Genomic DNA, 23,034 nt, shown 5'->3' with positions numbered 1-23,034 from the left:
TTGTCTGTGGTGCCTCAGGCACCAGCCAAAGGTTTTACAAATGAAGCCCTTGTGCTCAAAGCAATCCTGTACATACTCACCAGCTAGCGGGCACGGTACCAGTTCCCCTTCGAGCCGCGACTCAATGTCTCCACCTGTACAAGTGTCCCCAGAGATCTTTCGGTAGCTGCAACATATACAGCCAGGCAGTTTATTTCATGGAAACTGTTAATATGCCATCATGACCAGCTAGACCAAGCAGTGGTGCTTAGTTACAAATTAGATGTTGGAATGTATGTCCAAACATGTAATTTGTTTACTGCCGCTTGTGGGGCATTTGGGGGGGTGGGGGGTGGTTGTTTGTTTTTAATCACCAATGGCATAAATCCCAGCATTTGGAAGATCAGATTCCCCTCCCAAGTACAACACATACCCTCGAGTCTTCTTGTAAGTTGAGCCAACAGGGCAAGGGACTGGCGGGTCGTACGGTTTCCCAGCAAATTCAGGGTCAGGGACACAAACTTCTAACGATAAGTCATCGCTCAGTTTAAAGCCAAAATCACTGCAAAGAGAAGAAAGATGTAAGGAAGGATGGGGGAGAAGGAAAAAAATGCAGCCATGCTGTAGTATTACTCTGCTCTATTTTTGCATAGAAGTTTTAAGAACACAAAGTATCTCAGAAGTCCACTCGTTTATTATCAGCATTTAGCTGCATAATAATATCTTGTAGCCAGACAGCTTCTGTCTCCTGGACGTTTCAAGAACATTTTGCAAATAAGCTTGCTAGTGGCCGAGCAGACTAGGGTAGGTGAGGCAGGAAGCCATAGCTGAGCCAGCATGCCCTGAAAATCTGGCTGCAAGCCCCAGTTCTCCTGCTAGCTGGCTTAGGTCACTGGTCTGCCTCTTGGCTTTTCCTGTTGGTAAAATGGGAGTTGCAGCGCATCTGTTCTTTGGAAAACACTGTGGAAGAGGTTACATCACTTTGATTTTGCAGGGAGCCCAGAGCTGCAATTCTGAGGCAGGGATCAGATCCCACCAGCCCTGCTCTCAGTCCGCTCGTGACAAGCCAGACTCGGTCTCTGTCTCAGCATCGGACAGGCAGGTCTGGACCCCTGTATTTAACTGTGTATACCACGCGCTCGGGCGGTCTGGCCGTGAGCTCCGGTGAAAGTCCAGTCCCTGAAAAGCAGTTCACTTTCCAAGCCCAAACCTTTGCAACAGATTGCAAGAGTGTGTTTCCTAATCCTGAGAGCTGTATAGTGTCAGTAATGTGCAAATTGCAGATAAAATGATAGAGCAGGGCCAGTTGCATCCCTGTGGCTAAAAAGGTCACTAAGCTTTTCAGTGGAGGATCTCCATATGTGATGGGAAATTGTCCGCCATCATTTGAAAGAAGGTGATGGATTAACAATGCTTTCCTCTTCTATGGAACCTTTCAGAGGCTCCCAAAAGGCTCTAAAGACATTAATTAAGTCTCATGCCCCGTTATTAATGAAAGGATGTTTTCAGTCTATTTATTTTCCTCTCTCCTATAAAATCAAGCAGCGATACACAGAGCTAAGTATATTGGATGTTTGTTCACTTTGAGCGATTGGTCACAGATACTTATCTCAGACTTAGAATCCAGACTAAAAGAAATTAATTGGTATTTACCATTCAAAGTCTTCCCTTGTACAAGAGCAGTTGGAGACCATGACAGGCCTGTCAAAATCTTCCCCATTGAAACAGGTTGCATGAGGAGTCCTCCTTTTGAAAACGGTTTTATGCCCCAGTAAGCATTCATTGCCTCGCTCGTCGGAGGGTGACCATAGTTTGTAGTCGTTCTCTGTGCAAGGGACCCCTAAGAGAAGCAACAAGGCTGGGGTAAAGAAAGGCACAGTCCTTGCGGCACCCCAGACCAAGGGTTTAAAAGCAAGAGAGCTGCAGATGTCCCTTGGTCACTGCTGTTGATGCGTGCCCAGCAAGGATGCGCAAAGTGTGGTACTGTGTCCTGTGCCAGTGCCGCACTGTGCTCCAGGGACTGGGGGGATGCAGAGAGCCTTGCAGAAGGCCTCCCGGGGGGGGCTGCAGGCTCCAAGCAGCCAGCCCAAGCTCCAAACAGCCAGCCCTGCCTCGGAGGAGGCTGCATGAACCTTGGCTTCTCGCCACGGCTAGAGGCATCATGGCATCGAGACCCAGGATGCTCGGAGTGAGGGCAGGCATGCTGGCACCCAGCCACGCACCACAATAATGCCCATGGCCCCTTCCCTCTCACCGCCCTCCTCTGGCACAAAACAAGCGGTTTCCACTGCGAAGGTCTAGCCCTGGCCCGAAAGTAAAGGCAAAGCAGAAAGCATGTCAGCTCAGAGCGTGCAGCGGCACTCAGTGACAGGAGGCAACAAGCAGCTTCGTCGCGGTGACAGTAAATTTGTGATGCCTCATTTAAATGAAGTTGTTCTGGTTACCAAACAGATCTGTTTGTAACAAAACGTCAAGGGAATCAGTTATAAATTTTAGTCAAGCAAATTCCTCTGCTGGGTTTAACTGCTCTTTGATTAAAATGCTGCCTTGCAATCAAAGCTGAAATGGGTTATAAAACATTCATAGGCACAAGCCTTCAGAAGGATTTTTTTTTTCCCCTTTCCTTTTCAACAAATTCCTCAGTGAGGAAGGAGGGGATATGGGGAGAGCACAGGGGACATGAGTGCCTTCAGCAGCTGCGTCCATGTGGACATGAGACGCGAGGGACAGGGCACCCAAATGCAAACGGTGATACCACAGCCCCTGCAGGAGATGCCCTCTCTCCCCCGGCTCCCACAGGATGGCCGGGGCAGCAGGGTCGGTCTGCTGCTAATGGGAATGAGGGCATTTCTCCAAGGTCTCTTTTGGAAAATAGGACAGAGGGCAAGAGCAACAAAGGTGTTTCTGCACCCCATTCGTATTTAGGCACCCAACTTCCCGTGCTCATCAGTGGGAATCTAAGAGTCTTAGATAACTAAATAGTTTGGTTCGTAGCCTCAGGTCTCTAGGTCGCTTTGGGCTTCCGAAATCCTCTCCCTTGCCCCCTCCTTGCTCTCATCCCCCCAGAGAGTGTACGTCAAGATCTCAATTGCACCCCCAGGGGTGCTCGGGGCAGGCCATGCAGCGTGGGGACCAGTTGGTTTTAGGCAATGGCTTATTAGCGTGCGTAACCTGCAAAGCCGCGGTGCGGAGACAGGGTGGCTCTCCCACCTGCACAACCAGCGTCAGAGAGGGCTCTGTCATCTGTCCCCTTACCCAGCACGTCAGTGGTGTTGATCTGCAGTATCAGCCAGCTGTGGCCGTTCTCTTTGTAGGAGCCAAAAATGGTGAATATGGTACTTTTCTCCCCGGGCTCAGTAAGCAGGCCATACACAAACACTGGCTTCTCCGAGAAAGTGAACGTTTTCCACGTTTCCCCTTCGTTTGTGCTGTACCTGGAGAAAAAGGATTGGGAGAGCTGCCAGGGGCAGGTCCTGCCCACCGCAGGGGACTCTCTCCTGGCCCCAGCCCAAGCACCAGAAGCAATCCCCCTGCCCTGCCACTTACTTGAGTTGGTCGGTCTCGGTGCCTTGCGCGACGGCCACAAGAATGCCACCGTGGTCACCCCAGGTGTAATAGTGGGGTCCAGACAGTGCCTGGAAGAGAAACGGTGCCAAGGGGTGAATCAGAGCCATGCTGAGTTAAGGGAAAGGTTTGGCTGGAAAGCACGCTTTGTCAGAAATGCTGCCTGACCTGAGCTAATGTTTCGGGTCGCCTGGGCTGGCTCAGCCAAGTATCTGGAGGCACTAGAGATTAGAGTGTTTATGGGCCAACATCTGTAGACAAGAGCAGCCAGCCCAATTTCCCGAAATGTATGGTTGTGTTTAAGAGCAGCACTGCGCTGCGCACTCTGCTCCTCCCGCGCCGTGTGCAGGGAAAGAATCAATGGAAAAACTGCCATTCCGTGAAACTAGAGTCCATCACTCCCCCTCTCAGTCTGCAGCTCTTTGTCACATCTGCGGGGCTTTCCTGACACTCAGCAGGGACTCACCGCCTTCCTAGGACTGCAGATAAGTATTGGTTCTCAGGCCGTAAGGTTTTTTGAATGCTCAAAGAGAAGCGGAGCCATGGCATGCAGCAACAAGCCCCAGAGACAGTTCATACATCCATCCCGTGGAAAGAAACTGGTATTTCACACTCACCTCCAGCTCTATTTAGTGACAACCAATACAAAATTACCTTTGCTTTTCTGTCTGGGGAGCCCGGTGCAGCTCAGGATGAAAAAAGGAAGCACGTACGTGCCTGACTCTGCTCACAGGACGCACTAACGCACTTGGGGACGTTCTTATGCAGGGCACTGAATGTATTGTTTCTTTCTTTTCTGTGCTGTGAGATCATACCAGTGATCGGGAGAGCAATGAGCCTTCCAGCCTGCTGCTTGCCAAAGCCAAGAGGAAGGAGTTGTTTTACTGCTTCTCAGCTGAGGAACTACACTGCTGGGTCATTCCGCACCTCCACTCGCAATACAAAGGGCCCGAATAAGTCAGGAGCTCAGCGTTGTTAACCGTGGGTTGACGCTTCCTCGGCATGTTTTGATTGCACTTCAACGCAAACCTGCCTGTGAGCTGGGGAGGTTGGCATCCAAAAGTCTCGGCTTTCGGATACCCTTCTGTGGCTGTGAGCACTCCTGCCTTGCTGCGAGGCTCCCACAGGAAGAAACGGCGGGTCCCCGCGGCTGCTCCCCAGCTGAATTTCGGAGGCGCCCGCTCTCAGCCAGGGCCGGTCTCGGAACCACGGGCGGCTTTGGCAGCAGCCAGACCTGTGGCATGTCCCCACCGCTGCCGCAGCTGCCCAGACATTAACCCAGACCGCGCAGCACTTACAGGAGGAAAAGGAGGTCATTTAATTCATGGGATTAAATAGCTTGCAGATGTTGAAATACCATATTACACTCGCAGCAGAATGCACAGGCAGACCGCAAATACTGCTACAGACCAGAACACCCACTTAGTAAACAGCATCACACTCCCCATAAACCGAGGTCAACATCCCATTTTTCTGGAAGATGCCAGAGCCTCTCCAGACACTCACGCATACAAAGTCCTGCCTGTCAGTCCTGTCTAAAAGGGGCCAGACGCCCCATGCCAGGGACAAGTCCTACCAGCTGAAGAAAAGAAATAGAGGAGGGAGCTCTCCTGCATTTGAACCCACCGCCTTCACCATGAGACTCATCTCCACGCCAACCCATGGGTGGTCCTTCACCTAAAGACCTTTTTGCCTTGGTCTCAAGGGACATTCAGCCCCTTCCAGCTACAGCTCTTGGATGCGTACATGGAGGTCACCTTTAACGCTCAAAGGCTGCACGTTACTTATCTATATTGCTGCCAACATCCTACCTGCTGCACCGCTGCATTGGCTGAGCTGGCAAGCAAAAAAGCAGCCTCACCTCTCTCCACCTTGCTCCAGCACTGCTTGAGACATAGACATTGGTTTTCCTGGCCATGTTCTTGCCAATGGAGCCTAGGAGAACAGAAGAAATTGTTCTTCTTGAGGAATGCAAAGTAATTGCTTAAAACGAAGCCAGACACCTCTAATCTAATTTTATCGGTGAGCAAAATGACAACTATTGAGGAGCTGATTCTTCACACTATAAAGTAATCCCTTCAAAAGCAAATATTTTAAAGACTATTACAAGTTTTAAAAGCAGCTGGGGAAAAACCTATGGCTAGAAACATGATCAAACAAAAGGTGCAAACGTTTTCCCCAGTACAAGAGTCAGATAAACAGGAACTTCTGTATGTTCAAGAAACCCTCCACATGGATAGCAGCAGGAAAGAAGATCAGAGTAAAGCGGGCAAGTTTTCTCATGTCACCGCGCTGCAGTAAAATATACGAGCTGTAATTACTGTACGGGGATTGCAGCAGAGAAGGGACTGCAAAACATACAGTTTAATTACATTTTTGTAACCTGCATATGCAAACTAGATGCTGCCAAGTTCTTCACGTCCTGACAACAACGCGCCCCAAGCCCCCGTGCAGCTGCGGGAAGGAAAGCAGTACCAGTGGCGATGATCAGTCCCGGCGCCGACTCCTTGGAGAGAATGGGCATCCTACGCAGCTGGAAGTTAAGCAGCTGGCTCAGGCGTTGGGCCAGGTGGAGAGAGCAGCCCTGAGAAAACTGGAAAAGCAAAACACGGTGGCATTAATTCTCCATCCCGCACTCACCCGTGCCCTCGTCCCACCTAGCGCGTCCCTCTCCGCTTGAAAAGGCGAGGAGGGACTCCCTCGCGGCAGGATTGCCATTTCAAACTCTTTTGCAGGGGACTTCCCCTGCGCTCGCCCCCCTGCCCCTTCCCACCCCGCGCTACCTCGCAGTCTATCTGTTCCCCGTAGCGCGTCTGCACCGGGGGCTGCAGCAGCTCCCAGGTGCCCCCCTTGTCAAAGGTGATGACGGAGCGCATGTTCTCCTCGCTGAAGGAGCCATTGATCAGAGTGGCGATGTAGACGCCCCGCACGCCTTCGACGCGATGGAAGTCCGCAAAGGGCTCGTTGGCAAAATACCTGCGAGGAAACGCAAAGGTCGGATCAGCGAATCACAGCCTCCCTGGGTCTGGGGAGCGGGCGACTGTCAAGCCTGGGGCTCAGGGCAATGCTTTGATCAAACGCAGCCAAAAGCTACAGACTTTGGCTGGTGTTCTCATTTACCACAGCCGATTAGGCACGTCCCACGTTACCTGACCAAGGTGTCACTTCCAGCTCCTCCCGGGCTGTAGTAGAGCACGTTTTCTAAAGACAGCGAGAACTTCAGGCCTTCTGCCTCTGAGATGTAGAGGTTGGTACGGTTGTTATCGTGGCTGACGCACACGAACACCTGGTCCTCTGAGGCATCGGCAACATAATATTCCTTTGGGATGTAAACGACAGGCGAGCAGGCTTCATACGTGTGGGCATACAAGCAGGGTTTATGTATGGGACAGTTTAGCATTTCCTCTTAGCTAGGTGAAAGTTATTCTTCCCTACACCCATTTGTATTTTTTCCACTTGGCAAGTATGTATCTTCCCTCTGCTTTTTGTGTTTCTCCTCCAATGATCACTATCCCCTGCCCTCTGCCCTGCACAACCCACTGACAAAGTCCCCCAGAAGCAGCACTGAGTGCCAAGCCCCACTGGTGCCGAATGTCTCTCTGCCTGGACCCCACTGAGGCCACGGGCGCCTCACAGCCAGGAGCATGCCCCACTGCTTGGCCAATGTCCTTGGCAAAGGAGGGAGAGAGGAGGTCTTCTCAGAAAGCACCACTTACCTTAATTGGATGCTTGGTTACGAACTGTGCCACGCGCATTGGCTTGCGGTTGAAGGAAACCCAGAGCTGGACTGAAGGCGGCTGCGAGCTGCCTAGCAAATGCTGCGGCAGAGCAGAGGGACGTGTTAGGAGTAGCTCTTGCCCCCAAAATCACCCTGGTCTCCAGCGGCGGCCAAAAGGCAGACTGGGGCAAACCCACAAACCACATGCCTGGGACATTACCCTCCCTGAGTGCGGGCAAAGCGTGGCAGCTGCCTGGGACTGATGGTGGGGAGCAGCATTCCCCGCTCCTGCTTTATGTTGCTGCAGCCAGCGCTCAGCAAGGAGAAAACCCACCCTTTCTGGATGGTCGAGTGGAGGTAAGGAGGCTGGTTTTAACTCCTTGTCTTTCTGCAGAGCAGTCTGTCCTTTCCTTCCTATTTTTAACAATTTGCGCAAAATGAAAGGCACCAGCGAGAAGCCAAAAAAGTAAAAAGCTGGGGGCAACCTATTTTGCATGGGATGCCAATGGTAAGAACCTAAACCCAGATTTAGGCTCCAAAAATAAGCGGCCTGATTTTCCCAGGCTCTGTATCGCTAAGCAACCATGCCTCCCACGGAAAGGAGAAGAAGTCAGAGTACTGGACGCCTCTGCCACCCAGCCTATCCTCTCTCCAGCGCCGCTGCTGCGGCTGAGGTTTGATGCAAGCACCCAATTCCAGACTTGTCTGAAACTGGCCAACAGCTGCAAAAAGCATAGGGGGGCCTTGGCTGCAGAGGGACCAAAAGACCCCTTTCGCTCACCAGCATCCGCTTTTCTTAGAAAAGCAAACTGAAAATCTAGTTTTCTTTCCAGGCTGGAGCACGTTAGGCTACTTGGACCTAGTCCACATTTGATGGTAATCCTCTCTGACAAGCGGCCTCCTAACCACCGAGCTGCTAAGCCACATCCCCCTTCCCCTGCCGCCCCCCACCCCGCCATCCCCCGCCTTGCTGGCCTTCCCAGGCATCCTGTGGTTTTTCCCGGGTCCCAGCTCTTCGCAGCCTGACCTATTTCTGCCCAGCCTGCTGAAAGCAGGCATACAGAGAGGCTGCCTCTCTGAGCCCCACTGGGAGAGCAGCACCGGTAGGTGTTGCTTTGTCCACAGCAGCACGAGGTCAAGCAGGGAAGGCAGGCAGCTGCAGGCAGCCTGAGCGACACGTCCGCGACAAGCTGGGACGAGGTACAGCAGCGAGTAGCGTCATCCCTAGCAAACGCTCTCGCTACACTTTAGACACGGGTCCCAGCTGAAAGCAGAGCTATTGCCCGCTGTGGCCGTGGTGGTACTGTACCAAAGCATCGACCGTCACCGTCAGCAGCAAATCACTCGCGTGATACTTACCACCGACTTTGTTGCAAACATGTATTTGTCCCTGAGCTGGAAGTCTTCAACATCTTCCAGGATTATCTCTTTATTTTCTCGGCTTTGAAAGAAATCGGTGCTGCGAATGACAGTCGAAGCCCCAGAAGGCTCGTGCCGCTCAACGTACACTGTATTTGGCTTATCATAGGGCTCAACTCCCCTAGGAAGAACAAAAAAGGTGGTGGCGGCGTTAACCCTGCACTCACCGAGCAATGCAGAAGGCAGCAGGTACCAAGGAGCAGGAGACCTTTCAAGAGATGGGGTGGGCAGGCAAGAATCGGGGGGAATGCGGAGCACCCCGGGTGCCCGCGTCGGTGGCTGTCTTTTGTCGCCCCACCGTGCCGCATCCCCACAGCGCAGGGTCTCTGCTGGGTGAGGGGAGCAGGGGGCCGGGGCCGGAGCACACTTTGGTACCCGGGTCCTTGGTTTGCACAGGGCAGCAAACAAGGCGAGAGGTGAGGAGCGAGAGAAGGCGGGAGCTGGGCCTAATGCACAAGTGCGATACATACCAAGAAAAAGACTTCACGTGTTCCTGAATCATTATCCAGGTCTGGCCAAAATCATCCGATTTCCAGAGCTGCAACGACAAAGGCGAGCGATGCCAGCGGGACTGGGCAACCAAACGGACCCAATCCTTTAAGAGACCCAACCTCAGGCAGCAAAGGCAGGACGGACACGCGTCCGTCGCAAAACCGTGAACTACTTTGATGACTTCTCTTTACGTGGTAGCTGCCTGGAGCAACAGCGATCTTTCTAGCTGCAGAAGAATAATCCAAAGAGGAAAAAACTGCCCTTTAGCCTCCTACCAGAAGGATTTCCCATTGTCTGCTGATCCACCTGGTTTTACACTAACTCAGAAATAAAAATAATTTGTTATAATGTACTTGCGGAGTGCGATAGCAAGGGTAAATAATTGGGCAGAGCAGTCTCCCCCTCGGAGGCTGTTACAACCCCAAGCACAGCCACAGGCTGTTGTTGCAGATCTGCAGGTGCTGGCATGGCAAAGGTCAAGAGGACAGATATTATCTTTGATGGTGCAACAAAAGCAGCAGTGATAAACAAGCCAGCCTGCAGGCACATCAGCCCGCAGGCACATCAGCCCCTCTGCAGATCCTGTCCCTCGAAGGATAAGTGTCCCCAAAACCTGCCTGTTTTTTCCCAAGCACTGGGATGGCAGCCAAGCTGCAATTTTTGCCTCTTTTTTGCAGGTACGTGGATAGGGCCAGCCAGACTCCAGCCTCGACAGTCAGTCAAGCAGCCCACCCAGGGAAGGTACGGCTTCCAGTGAGCTCTGTCCCCTGGGGAAGGCATCAGCAGCGCCCAGCAGGCACCCTGCTACGACTGGACTGAAAACAGCATTGTTTATGCTGCCTGTGTCTATCTGAAGGTGCTGTAATTATTTAGAATCTTTACCCAATAGGTCCGGGGGGTGGGGGGAAGTGTTTGGTTTCAAGAAGCAATTTGTTATGCAAGACCGAAAGCCAAACCACACGCCCACATGAAATACTGCAGAGGTCAGTCCTGCCTCAGCTGCAAGCGCTCCGCGGCTAGTTACGACCGCAATAGCTGGGGAGATCAATACAGTCAGGAGCAGTGTGGGTGAAGGACCGGCATAAATGAAGAAAAAGGGAGAGGAAATGTTTAAGCCAGCCACCCTGCAGGTCCTATACCCTCACCGCTCCAGATGTCAGAATCCAGGCTGACCTGTAGGGAAGGGGGTGTCCCAGCCAATCTGGGAGAGCTCTGCATGCAGCATTCCGAGATCAGACACCCTGGACGGTCAAAGCACGAACCCACGCAGCGCTGGCATGAGGCAGGGTGGCTCTCGGCACCCCGTAAGGGCTGTGGGGCACATAATGGGCCAGGGGGAATGCCGCAGCAGGGCACAGGCTGGACGTTGGCCCTCCCGTCTAAGCAGAAGCGCTCACCTGTTTTTTTGGGTGAGACCTGTCAAAGCCCAAGAGGAGGTTGGGGTTCCTGCCATGCAGGAGGAGGTCCGCTGCTCGGAAGGGAATCGAGAAGCCTTGAATATTGTTGCAGAAGTTGGTGGTGATCCAGAGGTATGGGACAAAGGCATCCACAAAGATATACTGGGAAGAGAGGGACCGACAAGGAAGAAGGAAAGCAGGCGGTCAGCCTCCAGGAGGTCAGAGCAGAGCTCAGGCTATTGGTAACACAGGCACACGTCCCGGGGGAGCCTCTGGGAGGGCAAACTCCGGAGAGGAGGAATTTGCCTGCCCCAGCCACCCCCTCTCCTGCCACGCTCCGATGCTCCTGAGCATCGCAGAGCCGTACAGGAGGTAGGGCAGCCTGGCATGTCCCGCCTGCGCCCCAGGGACCCCCAGGACAGCCTGAGGGGCTCTCCCAGGAAGCAAGAGGACCGTGCAAAAACAGCCTTCGGTCCCCACCTGCAGAAGAGGCCCGTCCCTCCCCGGTGCCGCAGCGGAAAGGCCCATGTGAGCACTTGGCCTATGCAAAGGCAAGTTTTCAGCGTGACCCATGGATGCGGGTCGGGGCGATTGCACGCCTGGTTCCCACAGCCTGGCTTTGGAGAAGAGAATACCTACAGGGATGGCAAGTGGCAGCTTCAGCTGCTGCAGGGCAAGGACATCTCACCTCACCCTAGGAGAGCTTCAGCCAGGAGAAAGGTGACCTTGATGTAGATAAAGCCTAAATAAATATTTGTGTCTGTAGCTCTGTAACAATGCTAGTGATGGGCACGCAGCTCGTCGCTCTATTGGGACGAGCCGCTACAGATGCGGTCGCTCTGCCACCACAATACCTTTACAGTTACTCCTCCCACAGCAAGGAGCAGCTATATCACTACGGCCACCGTGGCATAACTGGCCCAGCACCGAGGGCCTCGTGTTGGCGCTGTTGGTGGCGATAAAGCGGCGCTGCCCTGCGGGGGAACCCGGCTGGGGCCAGCTGCCGCATCCTCCTCACCCTCTTGTTGTCGGCCGGGCTGTGGTAGAACTGGGCGATGGCCACCTCGCTGCTGTTCTCCCCGCCGAAGCTGAACTTTTCTGAAATTTTCTTAAAACTCTTCCCATAGTCATAAGACACGTAAACCTGCAAAAAAGAAGCCCCAGCGTGAGAAGCTTAAAGCTCTGGGTTCCCTTCTGACAGATTTGGTAAAAACTCAGAAAACTACAAGGGGGGAAGCCTTAGAGATTGCCCAAGCCAGCCTTTCAGGGCTCAGACCTGGGGGGCAACACAGAGGATATCAAATGGTTCTTTTTGTGCCTCTGAACTCAAACTCATGGGCCTTTCTTTCATCTTCCCAGCACGTGAGAGAAAGGCAGGCTGTAGCTCAGCAGCCGCTGACACCTCCCCTGGCACAGAAGCAGAGAAGGTGCCCCGGGACAGCTCCAGGTTGCATTACTTACATCGCTGTTTTTGGGACCCAGCAAAGACAGGCTGTCTCTGGCCAAGGCCACGATCACGTTGCTCTTCTCTCCCGCCCAGTGAACGACCATCTGATTGTGAGAATCGTTGAGGCTGACCTGCAATGCCAAGGAAAAGGGCACCCTGAGCCACAGCCTCGCCCGCAGGGATAGTCGGAGAGCAAACACCTGCTTGCACCACCCCTCCTGGGAAATACACAGATTTTGGGGAAACTCATTCAAACCAGGGGCAGAAGTTAAACAGTCCAGAAGGCAAACAGCAGAGGGGCACTGTGTGTCCAGCCCTTCAGACCAACGGGATGGCCTACAGCTGTCTGGCGTGCACCAAGGGCTTTATCTTTCCACCACCATTTCCCAAGGTTGCTGTGCCTTCATCCCACTCCCACCTGCCCCTGCAGTCTCATTTAAAGCCGCCCCCCTTTAAGGCACAGCCAAGCAAGCTAGTGGCCGCTCAGCATGACAGGGGTTGGAAACCTCTGCCAATGCGACGGGGATTACGTGGACATTGCCACCGAGCCAGGGCTGCCATCGCTTATATTGAGGCCACTGCTCGCTGCAAGCCAACAAACGGTTAAAGAGAAGGCTTCCCTGGGCTGGCATTGGAGTGTGGCCCCGCATAAAGCAGCATCTCTTATGAACATGTTGGTAAAAAGCATGTGCCTGAAGGGGTTAGTCTTCCCTTTATTCTTCCTCAGAGAAATAGGATTTGGGGGATGATGAGAAGGAAAACCAAAACCAAGGACCAAGAAGTGATTTCAAATCCAGGCTGACTAGGCGCAGCGCTGCAGGGAAACAGTCACCTTTCTACAGTGACTTCTGTACCTTAAAGGACGCGCTGGTTTCCAACACAAACGCAGTTGTACACGATCCCATTATTCCTCGTGCATGCGTTGTATCTGGCAGTGCTGTAACTGCACCAGTGGCGAAGGGCCGGTTTCTATGGGGAAGCTATCGCAGCATCGCCGCAGCGGGAGCTCAAGGCACAGGAGACTCTGGGCAAACTGGGTGCCTGTAGCGACCGCTGCCAGCGAGCGGGGATGGTCAGCCTTGCCGGGGAACCCGGGTGAAGTAGCTTGGCAGCAGCCATAGCTCGGCTACACATGGGCACCCCCATCGCTGCAGCACCGGACATGCGTGCCCAAGCCCCCACACTCGGGGAAGCTGTAAAAATACGGGGCTAAGCCCTTCTTAGGCCTGATACCCTGCGGCTCCCACTGACCCCGGGAACAGCGAGGAGCACCGCCCGCGGTAAGGGGATGGTTTAACCTCTGCCAGCAACCGGTAAATAAAATGCTTGGAAAAACGACGTCTTTATTCTGGAAGGAGGGGGGGGAGTGAAGCCAGAAGCCCTCAAATCCCTCTTATGCAATAGGCTCACACAAGGCGGGGGGGGGGGGAATCAAAACCTGGCAGGGAGGCAGCGAGCAGCCTCCAGGGCTGGTGCCCCCAGCTGCACCCCCGCCTGCTCGGCCAGAGACCCCCCCACCAGGCAAACTATGCTGTAGCACCCAGATAGGAAACACGGCGGAGATTTAGGTCAGGCAGCAGCAGCAGCTACAAAGCAAGCTGGTGGTAGTCTTGCACACCCGCTGGAAAAAAAAGAAGCGAAGCTGTTTGAGGATGAAGGGAAACAGGGCGGAGAAGAAGGAATTGCTGATGCCCACCGAGACGGCTGACATACAGCCTTGGGTCTGAAATCCAGAGCAGCTCTGCGCTCCCAGCCCCCAATCCCTCTTCCCTCCTTTAAAAGTGGAATGACCCTATCTAAATCTCTTACATCTATATCAGTTATTTTGGGTGCAGCTTTTTTGGGTTTTCAGCTGTGCCCAGGCTGAGGTCGCTGGCTTCAGGCAAAGGGCTAGGTTTATTAGCCTGCCTAGAGTTTTGCTGTTACTTGGAGGGAAGGGGTATAGTGAGGGGGAGCCTGTAGTTGCACATTCAGAGACAGAAGCGAGCAAACCTGCCCGGCTTCCCTTCCCCGGGAAAGCACCTCGAGAGAGATTTGTCTGCTCCCCCAAGGAAAGCCGAAGTCCGGATGTGCCAGACCTGTCCAGCTCCCTTCAGACAAGAGGGGCTTGTTACTACCTGCATGGCAATTTCGGTAGCACTTTAAGGGTTTTTTTCCCCCGCAAGAAATCCGACACTAGGACAGCTGCAAAACCAGAAAAACCACAGGAGGCTCCTACTGCACCTTGCTTTAACCTCAGCAATACACCTCTATAGCTTTTTTCTGCCTGAGCTAAAAGAGACAAGGAGCCCCAGAAAGACTCCTCTTCAGAGCAGGGAGAACTGGGAAGCGTAGTGAAACCCTAAGACCAGGGGCACCGTGTTTCGGCTTGGAGGAGCTAGCTGAACCTCATTACTCGTTAGGAGCCACATGACCTTTGGCAGCCTAATTAGGGCAGAGCTGCTATAAAGGCCAAACTTGGAATGAGCAAGGTTTGGTTCCCTGGTAGGAGGGGGGAAGAGCAGCACCAAGTGCCTAGGGGCTGGGCTCAGCAGAAAGTTTAGGAGGAGTGAAAGACTGCTCAAGTGTGCCTTGCTAAAGCATGTAAAGAAAGAGAAGCCACTGGAAGGATGCCTTACGCTGTAAGTCCCACGGGAAGAGCTCGTGCAGCAGCTTCTCAGTTTTAGAAGCCTCACATGTTTGTCTCTGCTGGCACGGGAGAGCACAGCTGGTGGCTGAGCGGCCCTGCTATGGCCCTTTGGAGCTTTGTGGAGACCCGAATGGCTCAGGGGAGCAACAAATGGGACCGTGCAGCACCACACTGTGCCCTGGGTGTAAAGCACCTGATGTCCCATTGACCAGGACGTTTTTTGTGAAATAGCTTTGCAATAAGGCTGTTGTTATCTCTGACAAGAGTAACCCTGCCCCTCTTGCTGGGGCAAGTCTCCTTTGGCAGGAGCCCGCTGCCACAGACTCCCCTACCTCCACTACTGGGGGAAACCTTCATTGGGAGCTGGTTTAACCTATGAACGGGCAATGGCTGGTGCATAATGGAAACAGCATTTAGCATAAATTCCGCTTAATGGGGAAATGGTTTGGTCTTTGCCAAGTGATTAACTGTATATGAAATATGCATGAAATTCTAATTTGTCCTCCTAATATGTAAGGTGCCAAATGAAGTCCAGGAGGGGAGAACTGGAGCCAAGACATAGTGGAAGCTGCTTGTAGTTCTAGTTAACGTAGTTAATGCTGCTAGCTTCGCTCACACTATATATTTATTTTTTATTAACAGGATCTTCCAATAAAGGAATGCCCTGCAGAAACGGAGTGAGAAGACAGCCCCTGGAGCTGCCATCCAGTGGAAGCATGCCCTAGAGCAGGTACCGAGCTCCCTCGTGGCTCAAGGGGTGCAGCTGGAGCTGAGCACTCCCAGCTTGGGCTGGGAGGGGGAGTGTTGTGTGGACGTGTGGCACTGCGCTGAGACAGTAGCATTGCCTTGACGAGCCTACAGAGGTGATGACTGTCGGTAGGTGAGCGGACACGGGTGCGTAGCGTGTGGTGCCAAGCTCCCTGAGTGCCTGGGGCTGGGGCAAACACCCCGATCCCGTGTTCCTCGGCACCTGCAATGCCTAAGTGCCAGCTCCCCTTCCTGTTGCATCCCTCTCAGTTGTTTATGCCCAGAATTGAGAGGTTGGGGCAGGATTTTGGTTGCCAAGCTCGGCAGAGGCGGCTCACCCCTCACACGTGACAAATGGCAGTGTTAGCGAAAGCCCCGAAATGGTGCAGGCTGGCCAGGAGATGAGCAACTCTGGCATGGGCACCTCACTGTAGCCGCTCGTATAGCTGCTGGCAGGCTAGACAGCAGTATCTCAGGTCTTTCCATTGCCGGAGGACTCTAAATCCCAGCCTTTGAGCCACCAGTGAGGCTGAGCTGCTCTGTGTAGGAAGCTTAACTTCCCCGTGCAGAAATCACAGTGTTAGCCGTGATGAACCACAAGCAGAAATATTGTGCGTTTGCTGATTCATAATGGCCCCTAGCACCCATGTGCAGTGACAAGTGTCAGGACAGTGTTGGGGGCTATTCTTGGTGCCAAGCAGGCTCGGGAGCTACCTGTGCATGTTGATGGGTTTTCTCGGTTAAGAATTAATGCTCTAGCTATAGGACTTCAACTGTGGCTTGACCCAGGTGCTCGCTATTAATCAGGAGGTGATGCAGCATGACTTCTCAGGGGCTGAGGCTCAAGGCTGTAAAATTGGGGGTGCACAGGCAAAAGACTCCTAGGGATCATTTATGTGTGTTTGAAGGCTGTCGGGAGATGCTTGCAGAAGAGGAATCGGCTAAACATTTTGTATCCAGTAGCTGGGGGAACAAGGATGGGGCTAAAGAAAGCTATTGCTGAAAGGGGTCAGAAGCGAAGCCGCAGCTCGGTTAGCATAGGGCTTTAAAAGGAAAGGTGCTCTCACCAGGGTCGTCCTCATTCCGCCTCGCTGGAAACCGCAGCGGACAAGTGCTGGGCCTTTGCGTCCCCATTTCCTCTGCCTCCCCCCTGGCAAGGCTTACGCAATAGCCCAGCATCACGGATGAGTCAAGTGTCATGGGTGGCTACTGCATTCCCGGCACGCCGTGTTCCTCGTGCGCTCCTCCTAAAGCTTCATTACTGTACCTTCTGCTCTGCTCCCGAGCATCTGTTTCTAGCCCTGCTGCGATATTTTAAAATACAGTCTGTGCCTGCCATAGCACTGCTTGTGGCTTGGACTGAAAATGCTAGGGTCTGAAATCATTGATATGAAACACGGGTGACTCATTTCAGAGAGTGCCAGGCCCATGTTAATTTTGTTAATACTGAAATCATCTGCTTGCAGAGCTGTTTTCTCTCTGCTACCACCAACAGAGCTCTCCATTAGCTGTTGTTTCTAGAAGAAGGGAAAAGGGCAAGGGAGGGGGAAGACTGGGGTCGAGGCAGGAGCCCCATTTACCCCACAAACGAGCAGGTCCCTTGGCAAGAAGGTCCCGAAGATGGGGTCAGTTTCTAAATTGAAGCAGGGAGGGGGGAAGGTGATGAGGAATTGAGGCTGCCCTGGTAAATTTGGGTAAGTGCTGATGAAGGTCACTCCCCCCTAACCAAGGCACAGAGGAAGGCTGCAGAAAAGGTCTAAAGCGCTGCCAGTGAAGCACGCCAGAAGCTAGTCGTTGCAACTACAGAAACCTTAAGCGATGCCCCTGGGACGCCGCAACACTTGCTTAGTCCAACAGCAGGATCTCTGAGGAACCTGCAGAAGGGGAAACAATGAATAAAACCACAGATAGCTTCCCTGGCTGCCATGGTGCCAGGAGCAGGAACTGCATGGCTTCCGGAGACCTGTCTTTCCTGGCAAGCTTGGGTGCAAAAGCAAGTGCTGGGAGAGGGGCAGGGGTGCCTGTGCCCTGGGCAGATGCAGCGATGGGAAGGGATATCTGCCAATGCAAGGAAAGAAGGAAAGGGGGGCGGGGGGGGGCAGGAGCCTGTGGCCAGCCCTCTGCTGTGACATGCTGTCACCACCCAGGGCACCTCCAGAAGGGTAAAGTCTGATCTGGGAAGGTCTCTGCTGGGCTGGCAAACCAGGTCAAAATTAAGTACGGTTCAATTCCGATGCAGCATGATTGATGTCTCCGTGCACATAGCTGGATGGCATTTACCCTACGAAGCACTTTCTGTCTTCTCTGAAAGAAAAAAGGCTCTTTGCCAGTTTGCAGGGTGTGAGCAAAGGGAGCTAAGGGGGACTTTCGACTTGGGACGTGCTAACAGCCTCAAAAGAAGAGAAGTGTCAGCTCTCTCTGCTCGGGCACTATTTTGACCACACGCTAACAGTATTTCAGGGTTGCTCACCAGCACAACCAGGGCCTGTGCAGCGTGCATCGTGAGGGCTGTGGGAAGGGACTCCCGTAGCTGAAGCACAGCTCTACCCATGAGCTGCAGCGTGGCTGCTGACTGCCCTCCTGCCTGTCTGTGCCTGCCACTCTAGCGGCGGGCTTGTCTCCTGGGGAGTGCTTAGCTTTCTTGGTACTCTGCGAGTGTGCTGTCCCACAGTCATAGAGATGTTAACATCTCCTGTGCACAGTCATCACTGTGGTGTTACATTTATGGGAGGTGTTCTTCTCGGCTGTCTTGAAGATCACTGAGTGGCATCATGGTGTGGTGTTCGTTTTAATCTAATGCAGGCTGCTTTAATGCATGTGGTACTCCAAGTGCTAGCAGCTGAGGAGGTCATCTTGGGTCTTTGTCAGTGTGGAGGAGTGGGGGGTGTCGAGGTCAAGCAGGTGGGCTGATCAAAGGTACTTTTGTAGTAAATGGCCTGGAAATGATGAAAACCTGGTCCTTTTTTGCAAAGACAGGATCAGTTATCACCAGGAAACAGAAAGCTTGAGAGCAATGAAGTAGGGCCCCCACAGAAGGAAAGAGATGAGCTGATATTAGGGCAGGCAATAATGCCAGTTCAGGGGATGGGAAGGCACAGAGGTGATGGCTGTGCGTGGGTTAGGAGCACAGGGAGAGGCTTGAGGCCTCACAACGGCAGCATGTAGGGTGAACTGGCTGCCGCAGGAGCCGCCAGTGGGTTGGATAAGATGTCTTTTGTCCCAGAGTGGTTTAAGGCAAAGGCTTCTTGTGAGTTGCATGGTTTTGGGGGAGGTTTTGGATAAGCCCTTTCCAAAGAAGGGAAAGGGATGTCTGCAGACAAAGATTAGACCTGTATGTCTGTATTATTTATTAGTGTAAATGCTCTCTGTAACTGTGATCCTCTCTTTTGCACCTCAGGAGCAGCAGACAGAGGCCGGCCTTCTGCCTTCGTGCTTCTCCTCGCTGTCTGCCACGGCTACGATGTGACACTTGTGAGATGGCCAGCCTCACGGTCATGGAAGACGCTTCGACCCAGCAGGCAGGTACGCAGCCAAAGCAGCTACTTTTCTTTTCCTTGTTTGTTGTAGTAAGTGAAGTCCTTGCAGATGATGTGGTTTACGGCTGGCTTTCCCCCAGGAGGGGACAGGATTTAGGTGGGATGGTGGGGATGTACTCAAAGTAAAATCCTACAGCTGAGTACCTGTATCCAGGTCTGAGCAGGGATGTGTAGGTGAGAGCACGGAAGCTGTTAAGGGACAGGAGGGTGGGCTGAGGATGAGCCGCTGCCTCGGTAGCCAGGGACTCACACCAGGATGAGGAGGGCAGGGTGAGGTGCTGAGGTTGCTGAAAGGGGTTCGGGGAGCGCTGCCGGCCCTGCGGGGGTGTAGGCAGCAGTTATCTTGCTCTGGGGATGCTTCTCTGCTGTCAGTGGCATCCTAGAAAAGACCTGTCACGTGTCGGTGCCTGCTTCATAACCGTCTGTCCATTGGGACGTTCGCCAAGAGTCCTGTAGAGGTGAGGGCCATGCAAGGGAAGAAAACCCACTCTGTCTCAAAGCCAATGGTTTTTGGAGTTGTGCGTTTGATCTCTTGATTGCTGGTGCTTTGGAGTCCAAAACGCAGGGACAAGCCACAAAATCATAGAGTTTTACGCTACTGGTGTTGCCATTCGCTGAGGTTCCCAAGAATTTTTGCTGCAGCCATGCGTGCAAGCTGTGTGAGCCTGCCCAGCAAGGATGTCATTGGTGGTGAGGATCTGGACAAGGAATCCACATAATGTTTTGTGCTTTGTGTCTTCGGTGTTTAGGGCAAGAGGGCTCGGAGTCTGTTGCTGACAGCGCCGAGTAAGCTGCATTTGGCTCCTGAGGAGTCGCAAAGGGTTTGGACTTCGTTCCCCTCCTCACTTCCAGCTGGAGTGATGCATCCCTCCCTCTTGCTCCAGTCCCCTGGCAATGTCACCCACGGTGGTGACAGGCAGCCCTGACCTCCCGTGCCACACTTTCCTTCACCTCTGAGCTGAGCCCAGGCTCTAAGCTGTGCCACAAGGCTCTGTCGGGACCACAGTTGAGAGCCAGGGAAGGGCAGGGAGTTTCAGGGCACGAGCCAGTGCGTAGCAGATGGTCGAGTGACCTGCCAAACATGCGGGAGCAGGACGCGTCCCAGATAAGGGACTGCAGTGGCATGGCACTAGGATGCTCAGTGCAAGCGCTGCCCCTTATGATGATGTCCCTGAGAGAGAACTGCTTTTTGACTGCATGATTTTCTGCTGGTATTAGAGTGCCAGAAACCTGGGGGAAGGAGGACGCAGGGATCATTGGGTGCTTGTCACAAGACATGAGACCCTAGAGCACCATGTTGCACAGCTTTCTGGCTTCCTAGGCATTGGTAATTCTGTGTGATCAGAGCTATAACAGAGGCTAAGACACACAGGCTCACTCTTCTCCCTTTTATCAAAGCAGGCCCTGATTTAAAGCACTGTAGCGCTCAGGAGAACTCAGAACTGTTGTTTAGTGCCAGTAAACTCTTCCTGGTGACATGCAGTACCTGGGCTTTCAAATTTGTGCATCCCACCCTGAAGCAGCAGAAGGGATGTGTTTTGTATGCTAGCCTGAAACCACATGCCATGCCGCCAGCAAAGAGCGACTTGGTTCTCTAGGCAAATCCCCTCTGAAAGCTTAAAGGCAAAGAGGAAAGACCGAACAGTGGCAAACTGTTGAACTCCCACTGCTTCCTATTAGTTCTGTTCCAGATAGCACCGGGGTTACCGCACCCTCTCAGATCTGCAGCTACATGTCCAGGTGACAGAGGCTGCTCCTGCCAAAGCAGCTCTCTACCTGACCAGGGCAGGTGGGTTAGATGAAAGCCATGGAGAGCTGGAAGGGAAAGTGCTCCAACTGTCTTTCTGTAGATGAGAGACAAGTGTCGTGTTTTTTCTAAAATGGGTAGCTGTGTTATGCTAAAAACAGCCAAACGTTGAGGAGGTAGAGGAGGCGAAGCAGATTTTCAAGGGGAGTAGGAACAGCTTTTCCCATCCTCTAAAAGGGGGAACAGGAGCAGGCCTTTAGGAGCAGCACTGGCCCCACACGTGCCCCTCCAGCATCCCTAGAGCCAGTCCTGCCTCGTGGCCGGTTCTTTCTCATCCTACAAGCAGCAGACAGGGGAAATTATAGGGCACCTAGAAAGGAAAGTGCTAGCCGAGGAGGCAAAGGCAGGTGTTGCCCAAGGCTTGAAGCCTCTCCTCGAGTGTGCCTTGGCCCTCTGCGGACTGATCTCTCCCCACCCCCCAGCAGCCTTTTGGGCATGTGATGGCACACAGGCAGTGTAAACAAGGATGGTCAAATGGGACAACACAGTGTAGTCTAGTGTGTGGGTAGTTAAAAAATACAGTAGACTCTTTAAGTCTCAAGCTTTCCATAGCATGCACCTGGGCAGCCCGGGTGTAATGCCTCATCACTCCCAAAGCCATGATCATCTGGAAAAGGGGGAGCGAGGGGGAGCCTTTATGGTCCTGGCAACAAAACTTGCCAATGAATCCAGCCCAAGGAGGGATACTTTCTGAAATAGCTGTTTCTATATTTTTCTGTGATGAGCAACTCCTTTCCCCCCCCCTTTGCAAGGAGTAGTGCAAGATGGATCAGAAATGCAGAGAGGAGCCCTTCTTAGAGAGAAGGGCACAGTGCCTCACAAATAGCAATGTCTTCTATCAGAAGTCACCTCCCTCTGCCTAGCTTCCGAGCACAAAAATGTCCAACTTGAGCATCTCTAGGTGAAGAGCTGCTGCCCGCTCCCCGCTGGAGGGACTCGCTTTCCCATCCGGCAAACTAGCAGAGGGGATGATCTGGCCCATCTCGCTAGCGCGTGCCCTTGGCCACCCGGCAGCTACCACTGCTCGTCTTGGTGGAAACGAACCCGCAAGCATAAAATGCAAATCCGACAATGCTGCTAGCTCGAGATGGCTCTGGGGGAAGCAGGAAGAGAAGCAGGGGGAGCTGTAGGCAGAGGTCAGCGGTACCTCACGTCTAAACGCCTGCCACTTCGAAGGGGGCAAGTCGCAGGCAGGGAACAAGCTATCAGATGTCGCCAGGGTCACCTCGCCAGCAAACACACACACACACCCCCCCCCGCCGGGCGCTGCACCGAGGGGGTGCCGGCATCCCCGCGCGGGATGCGCTCAAACCCCTGCGGGCGCGCAAGTTATTTTCTGAGCAGCAAGTGTGCAACCCGTGGGTCGTGTTGTCCCCCGTCCGTCTCCCCTCCTCGACACCCCCCCCCCCACACTCAGCAGACCCGCGGGGGCTGCAGCACGTCGTGCTGTGGCCGAGGCCGAGCGGCGCGGCCGGCTCCCCGCCAGCCCACTCGGCACCAGCACCGCGGCGGGGGGGGGGGGGGGACGGGACGGGACACACGGACGGGCGGGACCGGCGACAAGCGGTTGTCCGCGGGGCTGGGGGCAGCGCTGCCGCCCTCCGTGCTCCCTTTCCGCGTCCCGTCATCACCCCGCCGAGCCCGAGGGGGGGGCAGCACCCCGCGGGGTGATGTAACGCGGTATTTTGGGGGGGGGGCGCCGAGCCCGCCTGTGCACCACGGTGGGCAGCGCCCCCTCCCCCCCCCCGCCCCCCCCGTTTCCCCGGCCGGGCTCACCTGTCCGTACACCTGGATGGGCTCCGGCGTGCGCGGCGCGGTGCGGCGGCTCCGCGGGGACTCGGCGGGGGCGGGCGGCGGGGCGCGCAGCAGCAGGGCGGAATGGCCGCCCGCCGCCGCCGGCAGCAGCGGCAGCAGCAGCAGGAGCGGCAGGAGGCGGCGGGGGAGAGGGACGGCCCGGCGCGCCCCGCCGCTGCTCGGCGTCGCCATGTTCGTGCCGCCGGGGCCGAGCCGAGCGGAGCCGAGCCGAGCGGAGCCGCCGCGCCGCCGCCCGGAGAGAATGTGTAACGGGCAGCGGAGCCGCTCGGCGCCCGCATCCCGCCCCCGCCGCCCGCTCCCCTCGGGGGATGCTTGGAGCACCCCCCTCCCGGCGGCCGGGAGAGGGGGCGTTCTCGGCTCTTCGGAGGGCGCTTGGGATGCCAAGGAAGGAAGATGGGAGAAAGTTAGCGTAAATGAAATGAAGGGAAATGAAACGGCGAGAAATGAAGTCGAATAGAATGAAAATAAAATGAAATGAAAGCGT

At 54.1% G+C, this 23,034-nt stretch overlaps 1 protein-coding gene across 4 annotated transcripts in view; it reads right to left on the bottom strand.

Annotated features, from left to right (window-relative positions):
* SORL1 (sortilin related receptor 1) overlaps positions 1–22,723 on the bottom strand; it is a 53,000-nt gene extending 30,277 nt beyond the window's left edge. For all 4 annotated transcript variants that reach the window (XR_012651461.1, XR_012651462.1, XM_075034813.1 and 1 more), the window contains exons 1-16: positions 22,512–22,723; positions 12,031–12,147; positions 11,588–11,713; positions 10,570–10,731; positions 9,151–9,218; positions 8,621–8,801; positions 7,260–7,361; positions 6,693–6,862; positions 6,327–6,519; positions 6,019–6,136; positions 5,405–5,478; positions 3,526–3,614; positions 3,235–3,413; positions 1,633–1,819; positions 413–541; positions 81–166 (exon numbers count right to left, since the gene is read on the bottom strand). Coding sequence is in view for 2 of the 4 variants with exons in the window: in XM_075034813.1 (XP_074890914.1) it covers positions 81–166; positions 413–541; positions 1,633–1,819; positions 3,235–3,413; positions 3,526–3,614; positions 5,405–5,478; positions 6,019–6,136; positions 6,327–6,519; positions 6,693–6,862; positions 7,260–7,361; positions 8,621–8,801; positions 9,151–9,218; positions 10,570–10,731; positions 11,588–11,713; positions 12,031–12,147; positions 22,512–22,721 (2,191 nt within the window). In the remaining 2 variants the exon portion in view is untranslated. The remainder of the gene's footprint in view (positions 1–80; positions 167–412; positions 542–1,632; positions 1,820–3,234; positions 3,414–3,525; positions 3,615–5,404; positions 5,479–6,018; positions 6,137–6,326; positions 6,520–6,692; positions 6,863–7,259; positions 7,362–8,620; positions 8,802–9,150; positions 9,219–10,569; positions 10,732–11,587; positions 11,714–12,030; positions 12,148–22,511) is intronic.
* Positions 22,724–23,034: the final 311 nt, after the last annotated feature.

The sequence above is a fragment of the Buteo buteo genome, chromosome 9 (assembly GCF_964188355.1).
Source record: "Buteo buteo chromosome 9, bButBut1.hap1.1, whole genome shotgun sequence".
In the NCBI taxonomy this organism is placed as follows: Eukaryota; Metazoa; Chordata; class Aves; order Accipitriformes; family Accipitridae; genus Buteo; species Buteo buteo.
The sequence above is the reverse complement of the archived record's forward strand: the minus strand, read 5'-3'. Positions and strand labels throughout refer to the sequence as shown.